Source organism: Petaurus breviceps, unplaced genomic scaffold (assembly GCF_028583685.1).
Source record: "Petaurus breviceps papuanus isolate PSGF00001 unplaced genomic scaffold, PetGlider_PUasm1.0 90881, whole genome shotgun sequence".
Taxonomy (NCBI): Eukaryota; Metazoa; Chordata; class Mammalia; order Diprotodontia; family Petauridae; genus Petaurus; species Petaurus breviceps.
Window position 1 is genome coordinate 12473816 of NW_027187369.1, and position 17105 is coordinate 12490920.

General features: G+C 44.6%; 1 protein-coding gene across 1 annotated transcript; it reads left to right on the top strand.

Annotated features, from left to right (window-relative positions):
• Positions 1–416: 416 nt before the first annotated feature.
• CD40LG (CD40 ligand) lies at positions 417–17024 on the top strand. The gene is made up of 5 exons (XM_069074013.1): positions 417–653; positions 3306–3434; positions 10021–10063; positions 13267–13332; positions 16152–17024. Exons 1-5 carry the CDS (start codon positions 498–500, stop codon positions 16517–16519), a joined length of 762 nt encoding a protein of 253 aa, XP_068930114.1. The 5' UTR covers positions 417–497; the 3' UTR covers positions 16520–17024.
• Positions 17025–17105: the final 81 nt, after the last annotated feature.

The following is a 17105-nucleotide window of genomic DNA, read 5'->3' on the forward strand; positions in this document are numbered from 1 at the left end:
GCAATTAGCCGGTCATTTTCAATAGTCAAATCAATCCAATATTTTTTTTCCTAGACCTATTTTCTTTTCCATAAACTGGAGACACATTAGTAAGACCGAAATTGAAGCTAGTCAATCTTTGTCATTTTCCTTGAAACTGGCAAACCAAGACCAATCGAGCCTTGCCATAGGAAAATACTGCCATCGGCTATTAAGGTTTTGAACTTTTCAAGGCACGAATGAATAGATGGAAGAAGCAACTCGTCTCTTCTTTGCCACCCAAAGGGGGAAAGCCTGGAAGTGAACGATATGGGTGCAATTAAAAAAAAAAACAACAACCCTTTACGTAACTTTTTTACTGGGAGAGAACACCACGAAGCACATTTTCCAGGAAGTGTGGGCTGAGATGATTGTGTGTTCTTAACTAATCCTGAGTAGGGTAGCAAGAGTACCAGCCTTCTAAATGCTGCTTCTGCAAGCTCCTCTTTCAGAAGATAGCATTTCAACTCAAGCGAAACATGAATGAACCATACAACCCACCTGCTCCCCCGGCTGGGAGTACCATCTCTGCGGCCACCATGAAAATCTTCATGTTTTTACTTACTCTTTTTGTTATTTCTCAGACTATTGGGACAGCGTTTTTTGGTGTCTACCTTCTTAGGAGGCTGGATGAGGTAAGAGTACTACGAGGCTTGATGAAATTGGCTTGCTTGTTTTCCTTGGCTTGACATTTTGAGTTTTAAACGTTTGGTTGGAAACTCTACTCAAATGAGAGGAAAGAGTAGAAGTTAGAGGGAGATAATATTCTTCCCCTACGCATTTTTTTGCCTCATCAAGGATTTCTTGTCCTTCAGATTCTTGTACTTTCAGAAAGTTTCATGTGATGAAAAGTCACTTTTGAAATTTTTTAATTGAAATTTACAATAGAACAGCTCATTAGCAATGGATAAGCTCATGTCAACTGAATATTTCATCCTATTTTCAATTAGCACAGACAGGAGAGGACAAGAATATTCTGTCACTAATTAAAAGGTATTCTTTGCGGAATCGTTTGTGATAATGTAGCAAATTGATTTTTTTTCTCTGAAAAGTAGCTTATATTTCCATAGCAGAACCAAGTTTACAAAGAACTTTCCTCCCAATAATCATGGTAGGTAAGTAGTATCAGGAATTTTTTTTTGCCTAGACTTGTAATTTCATCTAGATCAGGAATGGTTTGCATAGAATGTTGTCCCCTGCTACATATTAACAACTATTCTGCAATTTATAGTCTCAAGAGAGTTATCTGGGGCACTCTGAAAGGTGAAGTAACTTGCCTAAGGCCACACTGCCAGCATGTGTCATAAGGCGGGCTTGAACTCAGGTCCTCCTAACTATAGGGCTGCTGTAGGTTAAACTTCTTCTCAGTGCCAGGATGATTATTCTACTTTATAGGTGGTGAAATTGGGACTCAAAGAGCTCAAAGGCCCCCGTTTTCAAAAGCCAGCATTCTCCCTCTTCTGCTCCATTGCCCATCTTTGGTTGGTTCATGTACTTCAACACTTACGTTAAGAAAAGTAGAGTAGTCGGGTAAGAGAGCAGGTCAATTAGAATTCTTAAGAAATTATAACTGGGAAGATACATTTTGTTTCCACACCCATAGCTCCTACTGTCACTAACAGGAGACACAGGCTCTATCTAGAGCAGGGCTTCTTAAACTTTTTCCCCTTTTGACCCCTTCAGCACAACTGTGACCCACAGTTTAAGAAATGCTGATCTCTAGAATGCCACTCATTTCGATGAAAGAGAGATGCTCTGTGCAATTATTCATATGGATGTTTCTAAGAATCTGGATTTTACCAATATGAGAGTAGAACATCTGGGCACCTGAATTCTTCCTTTGTCAATCTGTTGTCTCCATGGCTCTGAGGTTAGCCATTGCCATAGCCTAGCGGGCATAATGGAGGCCCTAGAAATGTTGGAAGCAATGATTAAAGGTCCTGGTGGCTCCATATCGAATTAACAAGGTGAGCCAGAGAAGCTTTGGTTTTGGCCTTTGTCAGTCAAGTTTCTGGCCCTTTGACTGGTTCCTGAGGCAAAATCCCCCTCTTACTGTGTAGCTCCAGCTTTCCTTTAGCACCCATGCCTAGGCAGATAGCTAAAATGCCAGTGTCCTCCTTGGATGCCTCATCATGTTGTGCAGGTGACCTTTGGGTCCTTGAAGTGGAGCACAAGCTTTGGCAAGCTCTGCCAGGCTGAGAAGGACTGGGACTGGTGTCCAGGTCTGATGATGCACTCTGTCTGTTGTGTGAGGATCAGCCTAGCTAAGTGTAAAGAAAGCTCATTTTCCCCAAAAGATGACTGCAAGGAGATGGAGTCTTTGGCAGTGACTAATCCATGAAGCAGTCTTAAAAATGCCTCAATGGTTTCTAGTAAAGGGATTATACGGCTTAAATTCCACATACTGAAATCTCCTGAGACATGAATCGTGAGGACCCGGGACAATATTTTTAGATGAAAATTTTCTATTAAGTTCCAAAATTGTTGGAATCTGGTGTGGTGAAGAAAGGAATAGATTTGGAGTCTAAAGGGCCTGGGTTCAAGTCCTGCCTCTTATTCTTGCTGGATGGCCAAAGACAAATCTCTTAACCTGTCTGAGTCTTAGTTTCCTCATCTGTGAAATGATGGGGTGAAATGATCTCCTCTAAGGTCCTTTCCGAATCAAAATCTAAGTAAACTGAAGAGCAATAAGTTTTAAATTTTTTAAATTTTTATTGATAATACTTTATTTTATATTGCTTTCATTTAATCTATCCCCTTCCCTTTCCTCCTCAGTGAGCTATCCTTTGTAACAAAGAATAAAAAAGAGAGAAAAAAAGTGGCTTACTAAAATTACCCAACACATCAATCCCGGATATGCGATGTTGCCCCCCTCCCCATAGTCCCCCACCTTTGCTCAAAAGTGAGCAAAGCACTTGAAAGAACATTTTTTCAAACATCCAAATGCTAAAGTGTGGTTGTAATATAACAATTATTGTGATTATGGTCTGGGGGTGCCATTTTTTTTAGTTAGGTTGTGATTTCTGCCTAGGTCCCACTAATGTGCCAATTATCCCGGACTCTTTGCTTCTGATTTGTGCGGAATTAGAGACCGCCAATTCCCGCAAAGTTGGATATTCAGGGCCATCACTCACCATTTGGAGCTGTGTAGGTGTTGTTTTTTTTTCTCCCTCCTTTTTTTTCCCAAAGCACTATGGTTGGGTTTAGGGGGCCTGCGTGTTGAAGGATCATTGCCTGTTACGCTCTCAACCTCATGGGTCTCACATCTCTTGTTCTTCCACAACCAGGTAGAAAAGGAGATGCATCAACAAGAGGGCTATTTGTTCATGAGGATACTACAGAAATGCAGCCAGAAAGCCTCCCCCACTTCCCTGAACTGCCCAGAAATTCTAGCCCAGTTTCTGAAGCAGCTTAAGGTAAACCCTTTCATAAACATGACTGATTTTATTGTCTATGTGGGTCATAAGAACTGGAGATGAACAGGACATTCAGGGCCATCTAGTCCATGGAAGTTGAATGACTTACCCAAGGTCATCTATCTAATTAATGGCAAAACTGGGATTTTAATTCAGCTCCTCCAACTCAGTCATTTCTCTTTCCATTACAGGTCCCAAGTCCAACTCCCTCATTTTACAGATGAGGAACCTGAGGGACAAAAAATTTTGAGTGACTTGCCCACACAGCTAGTACATGGCAAAGCCAGAATTCAAACCCAGATCTCTGGCTAAATTCAGGGCTCATTCCAATCTGCCACACTTAACAGTCTAAGTGTTAAATGAATACAAAGAAAACGTCATGACAAAGGCAAAACACATGTAGGAAACTTATTGTGAAGAATCAGAATCCTGGAGGAGGAGGTCTAGGTTCTGAGCCTGGCTCTAACTTGTCTCTTTGATTCCCTGGGTGGCCAGAACACTGGTGTCATACCAGGCTTCATATTGACTGGGAAAACCACATATTTGCATTATCTATGTTCTATTATGTTTTTATTTTGTCAAATATTTCCTAAATACATTTTAATCTGGTTCTGATCGCACTTGGGAGTGGCACTGTTGGACTCAGGGCTTCTTAAACTTTTTCTACCTGTCTCCGCTCCACCCCATATGGGGTCTAAACCCACAGTTTAAGAAACCCTGGACTAGATGACCTCTCAGTGTTCAGGCTACTCGAAATCTATGATCTACTAATGGAAAATGCATCTCTGAGAAAAAAATCCCTACCTAAGAGACCCACAACCTGCATCCCAGGCAAAACCGTGTAGGGAAGTTCATGTTAGGAGGAGGCTACTGTCTCCTGTCAACACCCCCTATTGGACCTGGACACTTAACAGGAGCCCCACTTTCCCAGGACTTGGGGCTCTTCCTTCTCTCAGTGAGCTTTCTTGGTGCATTCCCCAGGGATTGGTTGAAGTCGGGCACCCCACACTTTCCTAGAATGGGCCTCAGAAGCTATCCCTTTCAACTTGCATCAGCAAAGCAATCCCCAATATGACATGTGGGTGTCCAGAGGGCAGCCAGCCTCTGCTCAGAGACCTCCAATGAGGGCAAACCCAGCACCACTGCAGCAGCCTGTCCCTGTCCCATCTGAGGCCATCTCTCATTGGGAGGAAGCTTTTCCTGATAGCAAACTGAAATTTGCCTCTTGGCAACTTCCACCTATGGTATCTAATAATAGAGGACTCTAAAAGTCTAAAAGGTCTTTGGGATCCAAAAGAATGAATGTCTAATGCTCATGGTAGAATTTCCAGCTGAGTGGGGATGAAATTGGGGGCTGGTTGAAGTGGGATTGGTTAGTGGTAGAGAAGGAGGAGATCCTTGTCAGTGGTTCATCACATAGGATTTGGCCTAATCCACTCAAAAAGGTTTAGAGCTAGAAGGACCTCGGAGGCCATCTAGTCCAACCAACTCATTTTATAGATGAGAAAACTGAGGCCCAAGGAGGTGACATGACCTGGCCAAGGTCACCTGGGTAGTAGAAGGCAGCCCTAGGATTTCAACTCAGTCCTTTCACTCCAAATTCAGCACTCTTGCCCTGAAATGATGGTTAATTTTACATAGTCATATTGGCTTAAGGATACTATGCCCCAGTCTTGGTATTGCTGGCTTGGTAGTCAGAGCACCTATGCTCTGGCACTACCACTTACTGCTTGTGTGACCCCGGACAAATAGCTTTGTTCCCAGCTCTAGAACTAAAAGCCAGATCTGTAATGTGAAATGTTTCATATCATCTGTCCACCTGGAATTTAGACAGTGTCTGTGAAAGTGTCCATAAGGGATGGATCTCAAGAGAGGCCTGGATTCCTTGTCACAGAAGGCAGGGCCACAGCTGGGGCCCAGTATCTGTCCAGAGGGGCCCCAGAAACCCTCTCGGGGACTTCAATTAACTCACTTTGAACATCTCTTCCCTCTCTATAGACAGCCTCCCTCTCCCTTCATCCCTTTCCTGCAGGCGCTGGCACACTCTGCCCTAAGCTTTAATGAGGCCACCTCTCTTGGGCCATTAACTAGGCCGAAGTTTACACAGGAAAAGTGCTTGCAGTGTAGCAGATGGGCGGCCTCTGGTCCCCCACCTCCACCCCAGGTCTATACTCCAAGGGTTTAGTCCTATATTAGTGCCTACAGGAAGCCCAAAGAAGACTCCGCTAGCCCATGTTTACGCCAATCTAGGCATCATACAGGAAGTCCTTTGAGGGCAGGGGCTGATAAGACTCTGGATGGTCAATGCACCACACATTCCCTTGTCCACAATAGGTGCTTAATCAATGCTTGTTGGACTGACTTGAGCTGGATTGTCTTGGAATTGATTAGAGAGACCTTCACTCCCTCCAAACATCCTGACTATTTTAGCATCTTTACCTTTAAACTGGAGGCAACAGTTCCTGAGGGTAATGAAAGGACCAAGGGCTAAGTGAGAGTCAAAACATAAATATTTTCTTTCACTTAACAGTCCCCTAGTGAAGGAGGTACTACAGGGGTTGTTACCTTCATTTTACAGATAAGGGAAACTGAGGCACAGAGAGTTAAAGTGCCTTGCCCAACGTCACATGGCTAGAATTTGAACTCAGTCCTCCGAGGCCTTAAAGCCAGGCTCTTTCTTTTGTATAATGCTGCTTCTTTGTGCCCTGTATCAGGAACCCTTAGGTCTTCTTCAGTTTGGACATTCGACAAATCCTGAAATATATGAGGGCAAAGTCCTTGGCAAAAACAAGCCCCCCTAAAAAGAAACCCAAAAGTACTCCTGCTGAATAATACAGATAGCGTCCTGATGGCTCTGCCAAAAGATGCCCCTCCTTTGGCAGGGAGAGTAGACTGGCACTGGGAATATGTTCTGCCAGCTACCTGAGGCAGGGAGTAAGAAAAACCTCAGGCAGGACTTCCCTTCTGAATTCTTGGTTGGGTCAGTGACTTCAAGGTGTCAGTTCCAAAGGGCACCTCAGGAGGCTGGCGACCTGACCTAGTGGCACATAGTCACGGAGTTGAAATGGTTAAACACCAAATCTACTTTTCCCCAATGACCCTTTCCTCCAGTTACCAACAAGAATCCTCTGATTTCTTTTTTATTTTTGGTTCTCTAGCTCTTGTGTTTTTGCTCAGGGTAATGAATCCAGACTACGTTTCTGTTTTCTTGGCCAGTCAGTCAATTAGCATGCACTTATTAAGCACCAAATTCATGCCAGGCACTGGCCAAGGCCAGCTTGCTAATTTTCTGGGCCACTTCATGTTTTCCCAATGGCACAAAATTCTCAGAAGTTTGTACTTTAGGGGTACAAACTGTCAGGCTAGTATGGAGGTGGAGATGATGGGTGGTAGAGGTGGCAAGTAGCAGTCCAAGTTGTTCCTAAATATATGCTGAGTTGAAAGTTGACCACGGAGGTAGAGGCAAGCAGAGAACTTCCTTTCCTCCCTTTCTCCCTCCACATGCAAATCTTACGGTATCATAGATTTAGAACTGGAAGGGATTTGGTGGGTCATCTAGTCTAACCCCATCATTTTATAAATAAGGAAACTGAGGCCCAAAGAGGTTTGAGACATTTAACACTGGAAGGGACCTAAGATCATCAATTCCAGGTGAGAAATGAAGGCCCAGGAAATGGAAGTGACTTGCCCAAGGTCATATTGCCAGTCAGAAACAGCTGAGATTCAAACCCAATCCAAATTCAGGACTTTTCCCTTGGCCTAGGCTACTCCTTGGTGCCTGGCATCCCTTTTTGGGGGATAAAGCTCTCTCCACAGAGACAGAGAAGGCTTACAATGAACATACCCCCCCGGGAGACTGAGCAATAGTTGCTTAAAATGTGACATTGGAAAGGACTCCTGATGCCAGCGGTTTGGGGGGTTGTTTTTATAATCCTTGGGAGGGGTGGGAAAGGGATGGAACACCAGAAGCGACCTCGCTCAAGCCAGCAGGGAGCCAAGTACCAGAAAAGCCAACCTTTACCAACCCCTCCACCCTGGTTTGCTGACAGTCTATGCTCAGCTTACCCAAAAAATAGCTCAGCTGCAATCATTACAATCCCCCTGGCCTTTTTTTCTTCTTTTTTGCAAGCGTTCTAAGCAGTCATTTGTTTATTGGGTCGTGACTGCATTTTTTCCTGTCACAACATTTTTATGGTGCCAAACTCCGGCTTAAACGGAAAATTAAAACCAACTGCACATGTAGGCAGTTCAAGGGGCAGATGGCACACTGATTTTTGTGACTTACAGCCTAGGCCCTGGCAACTCAATTCAATTCCTTTCATTCAGTTCACTTCAATTCAGATCAATTCAATTCAATTCAGATCAATTTCATTCAGTGCAGTTTTTGGTTCAGTTTACAACTCAGTCCCAATTGGCGCAAATAATGAATCTCGCTGAAGTGATTTCATTATTCAAATGTGCACTGCATACTTCCATTGGGTTGGAACTAATTACCATATTTTACATAATTACAACATAATTATAAAAGTACAGATTCAAATATATCAATAATTCAGTTCAGTTCAACAATTGTGGGAGACAGAAATGGTGACAGAAGACTCCATGTGGAGTCAGAGATCCTGTGTTCAAATTCTGCCTCTGAACTGACTAGTTATGTGACCTTGGGCAAGTCACTTGACCTCTCTGGGCCTCAGTTTCCTCTTTGGTATAATGAAGGTATTGAATAAGATAACCTCTGAAGTTCCTTCTAGTTCTAAAGCTAAAAGCCTATGAATTATGAGTTCACTTTATTAAGCACCTGTTGTATGTAAGGCACTAGTGATATCAAAATAAGAATAACCATTACCCTCAAAGAGCTTCTAGTCTAACGAATGAGGGAAAGAGGACAACATATGCAAAGATTAGAAATTCTAGAGGGAGAGAGTACCAGCAAATGCTGGAATCAGGAAAGACCTTGTGTAGGTGGTCAAATGAATCTGAGCTGCCCTTTGAAAAAAGCTAGAGGGCGGCTAGGTGGCACAGTGAATAGAGCACCGGCCCTGGAGTCAGGAGGACCTGAGTTCAAATCCGGCCTCAGACACTTAACACAACAACTAGCCGTGTGACCTTGGGCAAGTCACTTAACCCCAATTGCCCCTCAAAAAAAAAAGAAAGAAAAAAGCTAGAGATTCTTCCAAGTCAAGGCAAGGAAGGGAGAGTATCCAAGGCGTATGGAACAGCCTGTGCAAAGGCTAGGAGGTGGGAAATGGGCATCAGCCAGTTTGGGACAGAGAATTCATGAAGGGGATTTATATGAAATATGCCTGGAAAGGTAGGCAAGATAAATAGGCGAGGATTTTATGGATGTCCCAGGCTGAGTGGATTATACAGAGCCCTAAATGAAACCAACTACTACACCAACAAAAACACATTTCGTGTAAACTAGCCAAGTGATAGGACTCTATTAACGATGGATTCCATCCAGTATAGCAGACACTAAGTTGATCACGTTGGGCCTTTGTTTCTGACTTTGCTCTTCATTTCTATCTCTCAGAGAACCCCAGGCTAGTCATTCAATTCCTTCCGGCTCTGGGCCTCCCATCTTTTCAGTGACCCATATGAAAAGGCCATTTGAGGTTCTAGTACCAGCTCCAAGTGTGAAGTGATTCTCCCATTCACTGTCACCTGTCAAATCCACGGAGTTTATGTCCTGGGGGTGATCAACATCAGGGCTTTTTTTCAAGGCCACAAACATTTACGCCAGGAACAGTGCTTCCAGTAAGGAGTACAGAGATGAAAAATGACCTGACCCCTGTTCAACAAGGGGAACAGAATGTGTGCATGGCTAAATATATGAAAGAAAAACTATGATAGGAACAGAGGAGAATTCCAGATGGAGAGCTAGAGGAAATATTGACCAAGGAGATAGAAGGACTGCTACATTTGGAGGCAGAGAGCCTGGGGTTCAATCCTATCTCTGCCTGTGTACTATTTGTGTGGCCTTGGACCAGTCCCTTCCTCTCCCTGGGCCTCAGTTTCCTCTTCTGCAAAAAGAGGGGGTTGGACAAGTTGGCTTCTGAAGTCTCTCCCAGCTCTAGATCAAGGATCATATATATGTGACCTTGGGCAAGTCACTTCATTGTCCTTGTTCCATTTACTCACCTATAAAATGAAGGAATTGGCCTAAGTGGCTTCTGAGGTTGGTCCCTTCCAGGTGGAAAGTCTATAATCAAATTTTAATCCTCTGATCCCTTTGGGGGAGTGCAGTAGAGGGAGAGGGTTGCTTTGTTGAAGAAGCAGTACCTGAGCTAAGCCCCTGGTCTGGATAGGGTCCTAGAATGGGGAGTTCTTAAAACTGGAATTTTCTAGATTATTCCCTGGGCTCTGGAGGCAGTGAAGGAAGTCTGGCCCATAGGCTCTCAAATGTGTACAAGGGTATTAGTGAAAGGTTCAGGAATGGGAAGAGCAGCTGGAAGGGGAGGTCTGTTGGTAGCATGGGGGAAGGAGAGAACAAGAAGACAATGGCAGTGCAGGACCAGTGGTCCTCCCAACTGCCCCTGCTGCCTCCCACTGCCCCAATGACCTATGATGCTTCTTCTTGTTTCAGCCTGAGGAGAGCCCCACAAAGGAGACGTTTGAGAAGCAGAAAGGTAGGTGGCTTGGGACATTTCCAGGGAAGCAAGGGAAAGGAACAATGGGTAGGAACTGGGGACGTGGGGAGGAACAAGTGGGACAAATGTTTCGAAGTGGGTCATTTCGAGCCTGGCAAATCCAACTGGAAACAACGGACTACCTTCTGAGGTCCTGGTCTTTGGGGTTGGCTCCCTCCCTCCAACTGACGGTCAGTGGAGCCTGGACTTTGGCTGAGCAAATTAGAGAACATCTAGTCTGACTTCCTTATTGTACAGAAGGGGAAATGAGGCTCAGGAGCAAAAATGACTGTAGCCTCATAGGCTTTGAGCTGGAAGGGGCCTTAGAGATCAATCTTGGCCATTTTATAGAAGAGGAAACTAGAACCCACAAAAACAAAATGATTCACTCAAAGTTACATAGGCCGAAGATCTATCATCTTCATCTTCATCTTCATCAGGGTGGGATTTGAATCCAGGTACTCACACTGCAGAACCCAGAGCCATTTCCACTATCTCACAGTGCTTCTAAATTGATGGTACTATGGTCTAACCCTCACCTCAGCTTGGTTCAATTCAATAAGAATTTTTTTTCCCAAAGGACCCACTGTTGGTCAGGCATGGTAATAGATGCTGAGGTATAGACACTAAAAGGAAAACAGTCCCTACCCTCAGGGAGATTCCACTCTCCCGAGGAGACACAACACTCATACAGAGCAGGAAATCCAAAGTATACACAAAGTTCATAATGTGATACCATTTTAAGAGGGAGAGAGCATGGCCAAGTGGGGACACTGGGAAAGGCCTTGTGTGGGAGGTGTTGCCTGAGCTGTGCTTTGGAGGAAGCCAGGAAGCAGACGGGGTGATACTCATGTAATTGGGTCAAGACATTAGAGCCACAAGCTGGAGTGTGGAATTCCATCCTTCTGGCTCTTCATTCCTCTGGATGACTGGGAAGTTCCTCCTCTCTCACCAGGGAACCATATCAGCTTTGTTTATGGAGACTGAAGACAATGCCCCAGAGCCCTGCTAGCAAATGTGAAGCCTGCAAGAGGCCAGATCTAGTTCATCCTCCCCCACAATGCAGACCTGCCCTAGCATACCAGCCAAGACTAGTGGTCAGGCGGCCTCTGCTCAGTTACATCTAGGGCCAGGGCCATTAGTTCCTCCATTCTTAGCCACTGCAGCTTTCTGGCTGGACTGGCCCTCAAACCCATAACTACTGGAAGAATGTTCAATGCTGGACAGCTCACTGGTCCAGCCTCAAAGAACAAGCCAGCTCTTTCCATTCAGAGTTTTCTCCCCCACACACTTCCCCTTAAGTCTCCAACCAAGTCTCCAACCCCCTGGTTCTTTATACTGTTTCTCATAGGACACAGAACCAGACATAATGTAGTCCATGTGGTCTAACAAGCACCATTGACAACAGAACAATACTTAGCACAGTGCTTAGCACATAGTAGGTTCTTAATAAGTTTAATGACTGACCTTCCCCCTCTCCTTCCAAGACCTCTCCCCCAGACAATTATTTCTCTCTGAATGGTAGTTTGTGACTCTGTGCTGGTAAATGTTTAATAGCTGACTGAAAAAAAAATGTACCCCCCAACACTTTGAAGTTTAATCTGAATTATTAACATTTTCTCTATCACTTTCTTAAGCTTAGATAATCAGCTAAACAATCAGTAGATCCCAGATTTATAGCAATTTCAAGGTATAAATGTTCACAATGAAAATTTTACAATCAGCTCATTTTGAGCTGGCTCACCCCCTTTCTCAGGTGGGGGAGAGGCAGTTGATAGAATCAAACTAGGTACAAATGGGTACAAGTTACAGGTTTTGGCATGGGGAAAGGACAAACTTCCTGAAAGTTATATCTGGCCAATAGTTATGGGGAAGGGGGGAGGGAGAAGCAGGGCATTGAAATGGAGTAAAAAGAACAACTGCTATGGAATCAGAAGACCTGAGTTCAAGACCTCTTCTGCTCTATTATAACCTGTATGACCTTAGGCAAATTATCTCTAGGGGCCTCAGTTTCCTCATCAGTGAAATGAGGACATTGGACTTCTAAGGTCACTTCTGGCTCTCAGTCTATGACCTATGCTACCCACTCCTAAGGACTCTGTACGTCACTGGAGGCCTTCAGTCAGGGGCTTGAGGATCCTTTTAGGGGAGATTCATGCTTCAAGTATGGCGATCCATCTGCCACTAGGCCCTAGTGGAAGGCCTCCTGTTTGTCTCCAGATTTCTTTGTATTTGTATTTGAGAGGCAGCCTTAGAGTCAAGAAGACACAGAGTCAAGGCCTGTTTTGGACACAGGATAATTGTGTAACCCTGAGCCAGTCACTTACCTTCTCCATTGCCCCAGGCAGTGGTCAGAGCTGCCAGACAAATTGATGACCTGCATTAGTGAAGGGAGTTTCCACACCTGGACTTTCCCAAAGCGATCAAATAGTATCATTTCCTTATCTGGGTACATGCATTCTATCACCTGGAAGATCTGGGAGGGCAAGGACTGTTTTACCTTTGTATGCCCTGCACTTGGCACAATGTTTGGCTCACAACTGATGCTTAATAAATGCTTAGTGAATTGAATTCCAGTTTAAGATTCTGTGGTTCCTTATACTCAGCATACCACAGTCACAAGCTCCCAGGGTCAATAAAATTCAATAAAAGTAATGCCTACTGTGTGCAAGGCACCCTGCTGGGCATTGTCTTTGGCCTCTAGGAGCTCCCAGGCTAAGTGAGGGGAGGAGACTGTAAACCTAGGAAACTGACCCACAGGACCTAGGCAGCTGAATCAATATATTAAGTGCTCAGTGTATGTGATCTTGGACAACTCAGTGCACCTCTCTTGGCTTCAGCTTCCTCATCTCTTAAACGGGGTGGGGGCAGGCTGGAATAGATGGCCTCTGAGTTCCTTCCATCTCTCCATCACTGATCCCATGACTTATTCTTCCAAAGAAGATTGCAACCATTGTTGATGGTATTAGGGGACAAGGGTGGGCACAAGCAGCAAGAAGCCAACTGAAATGGAGGCTTGATGTAGCCAGGCCATTGTGCTCTCCCTCGGCAGGCACAGGCCAAGCATTTTGGCCTGAGAGCCAGGCAACTGAACTCCCTGCTTTGCTTAGGAGACTTAGTCATATGAGAAAACTGAAACATGAGATCTCAGCCCTGTTGAATGTTTGTGTCTGACACATATCATGGCTTTTATTTAATTTCAGGGGATCAGAAGCAGCTACCAATTGCAGCTCATCTGACAAGTACCACCAACAGTAAATCAACAGCTGGTAAGTCTTGTAGCATTAAAAAATTCAGTTCCCACTGGAGCCATGGCATTGGTTAGCCAAAGTTGTTTTTTTACAGAACAGTGGGTCTATTTCTTTGGGGTCTGATTGACAAGCCCATCCATTCCCCCTCCTCCCCATTGTCTTTACAGAGAGCCCCAAGCCCAGGGGAGACTGGGAGAGACTGAAGAGATGAGACCAAAGGCCCAGTCTTCCTCCTTCATTGCCTGCTCCCAAATGAGCTAACATTAGGTGGAGGGATTGGTGTTTGGTCAGCTCAGAGGAAACACCTAGTGGACAGGCTCCTTGCCATTAAACTCCCCCCCCCCCCGCCACACCCGCATCTGCTGCCTGAAAAAAATGAAAGCTGGCCTTCACATTTATAAAAATGGAATCCAAGGGACACATTCCCATCTGTTGATCCCCCTTCAGTAAACCCCAGTCTCAGTATGGCTAGCCCCAGGGAAATTAAAGGTAAAATCATTCTACAAAGATCAATAGATGATAACGTCAAATTTTCCAATGAAGTAAGAACAGATGATGTGTTCTGATCTCTTCACCTCCGAATGATTTTATTTCCACAAACGTTCTTCTAGTATAGCAGGCCTGAATCAGGACATGGCACCTAGCTGGCACTGCAGGATGCTTTGCATTTGATAAAACAATGGAAACAAAGTCACCAAGCACAAAACCTCCACCACCACCACCCCCATCCGTATTAATGCAGTTTGAGACTGTGGCCCCAAGAGCCGAAGGCCAACCTTTGACTGTCTCTAAACGCCATGGCAACAGCTTAGAAGCCAGCATCTTCACATGATACAAAAGAAAGAGCACTTGGGGACTTTGGAATCAGAGGACCCGGATTCAGATTCTGCCCTGTAGGGCCTTAGGCAACTTCCTTCCCCTCTCTGGGCCTCAGTTTCCTCCTCTGTAAAATGAGGAAGTTGATGGCCTCTAAGAGCCTGATTGGGATTCTTTACAGTCATCAAGTGAATTCCAGTGTGTTTATGTCAAAAAACAGAGAGCCCCAATGTTAACAACTTTACTCAAGAATTCTACCAATTATCTTAAAGGCATCTGACTGTACCACTATGATGATGGGCAAGTCACTTTCCCCTTTCTGAGCTTCAGTTTCTCCAGCTGCCAAATGGGACTAATAATTTGTGTACTTTCCACCTGGTAGGGGAGGGGTTATAAAGAAAATTCTAAAGAAATGAGAGTCACCATTTGATAGATGTTTCCTGGTCTTTGGATATGGTTCCCTGAAAGAACTCAGGTTAGATGAGTTAGATGTTAGGCCTGGGACTTTTGTCATTCTGCCCCATAGGAACCCCCCAAGTTTGAGGGTGGGAGTTAGGGGGAGATCAGAGTCTGGTTCAAAATCAGTCACCATTTCCCAGTCCATTCTTTGTTGATTATTCATTACCAAATGGCCTAGATCAAAAGAACATTGGGTATTGAACATACTAAACAAGCAACATTTGGGCATGATTTGGTTGTTGGATATCTCTTAAGGGAAAGCTAGTCTGTAAGGCCTAAAGATTTCAAACTAAACTAGTTATTCCTCCTAACACTTAAAGTTATGTCTCTCCGGGTTCCTGGGTCTTGATGACATGAGAAAACTGGTTTGTCACCCCAGGGGTGTGCGTGCCTGCTCAGTCAACACAATATCGAATTCTTCCCCACGAAGCCCCCACCCCCGCCAATCGAACTCTCTGTGGGAGCTGAGATTGGAAATCTGGTGCGCACACCTGCCACTTTGAACCCCACTCAGCCTGAGTCGAGAAAATGGCGTAGGGCGTCGCCGGTGGGTGCCTGGGCTCAGCCACAAGACTACAGAGGCTTTGCATACCACCAAGCTTGCAAGGCGGTGGCGCCCACTACAAGGGGAGATCAAAACAGACGGGAAACTTGACAAGTTTATTTTCATACTTCCTTTCCTAATTTTAGTCCCCTCAGTGGGAGGCAGGCCTGCTTTGCATCAGCATGATTAGGGAGGAATAAATCAGTTCTTGCCTTGCTGGGCTGTGGCTGACAAATGGTGTATGTTGTAAAATTGAAGCATGGTGTTGACTAATGGTAGGATTTGGGGATTTGCTTTTAAGTAGTCATGAGGCCTTGTGTGTAATTTGTTGAGGAATTTGTATTTCCCCTCCTTATTTTTTTAATATGTGTGTGTATCTCTCTCTCTCTGTATGTGTGTATATATATAAATATATGCCTACATACATGCATACTGGCTGGGTGGTCAAGTCACTTAACTTCTCAGTGTCCCCAGGTGACTCTCCAAAACTAGAAATTGCAGAACAAGTGTCAACCTGCACTGGGAGAGGGAATTTCCTCCCTAGGGGTTTCCTCCCCTGCCCCCCCCCCAATCAATGAAATCCCAGGTCCAGACTTACAATTTTATCCATGTAGAACCTTCTACCATCAATCAGCTCACCTGTAATTTAGGATGGTAAGGGAGCTGCCTGAGTTATTGTAAGGTTAAATAACTTGCCCCATGGTCACACACCTTGTATGCCTCAGAGGCAGGGTTTGATTCCAGACCTTCCTAAAATTGAATAGCTATTGTCAGTGACAGCTCCTCTATTTTCCACATGTAGGGGGTATCTTTTTATGCTAGAAGGAAACTTTGAGACCTTCTAGACCAACCCCCTTTAACAGAGGAGGAAACTGGAGTCAAGACTGGGGAAAGGGCCTTCTTGAAGTCATCAAGATAATAATTCATGACCTCGCATGGTCTTACATTTATTGTTCATTAGAATACGAAACATGAAAGACATCCCAATTGACCGCTTTGTTTTCTCTTTCCTATGCAGTTCTACAGTGGGCCAAAAAAGGATATTACACCGCGAGTGACTCATTATCCTACAGGGATGGGAAACTGACCGTCCAAAGCTCAGGACTTTACTATATCTATTCCCAAGTTACCTTTTGCTCCAACCGAGAAGCTTCCAGTCAGGCACCATTTATCGCCAGCCTCTGCCTGAAATCGAGCGGATCAGAGAGAGTCCTCCTCCGAGCAGCAAATACCCAAGCCCCCTCTAAACCTTGTAGGCAACAGTCAATTCGCTTGGGAGGAACCTTTGACCTGCAAGAAGGAGCTTCAGTGTTTCTCAATGTGACTGATCCCACCCAAGTGAGTCACGGGACAGGATTCACATATTTCGGTTTATTTAAATTGTGAAAAAAAAAAAAGTAACTCCTCCTTTTGTGGCCAAAGATGATGCCATCAATCTTCGCCATATAGAAAAAAGCAGTTCAAACTAAACCCTCTGGAACTGCCTGGGCTTTCCTGGCTTGGACTATTTATATTCCTCGGACTTTCTTTAATCAAATACTATTTATTACATAAGCAGTGCTGTACATACTAAGGGATTCCCAGAGCGAAACAGAAACAGTCCCTGCCATACATGGGGTTGTGGCTTAAAACACATGAAACTGAGGCAGACATCCAGTGAACCCCCCAGAGACCAAGAGTGAGAATGAGAGATCAGAGACAGAGACACAGAAAGAGATAGACACAGAGATATAGAGACACAGAAATATATAGAATGTGTGTGTGTGTGAGAGAGAGAGAGAAACAGAGACAGAGAGAAGAGAAAAAACAGACCAGGAGAGAAAGTGGGGGGAAGAGAGAGAGAAAGAGAAAGAGAGGGAGGAGGGGTGGGGAGCCAGGTCTCTATTAGTATAAATGAATCCCCTGAAGTGGTTACATATTCAAATTCTCACTACATATTTCCCCTGAGCTGGAACCAACTGCCATTTTTATA

Coding starts and splice junctions, on each gene's coding strand:
- CD40LG (XM_069074013.1), top strand. CDS start 498: ATGAATGAACCATACAACCCACCTGCTCCCCCGGCTGGGAGTACCATC. Junction 3,435..10,020: donor AGTTTCTGAAGCAGCTTAAG/GTAAACCCTTTC, acceptor TTCTTGTTTCAG/CCTGAGGAGAGCCCCACAAA. Junction 13,333..16,151: donor CAACAGTAAATCAACAGCTG/GTAAGTCTTGTA, acceptor TTTCCTATGCAG/TTCTACAGTGGGCCAAAAAA.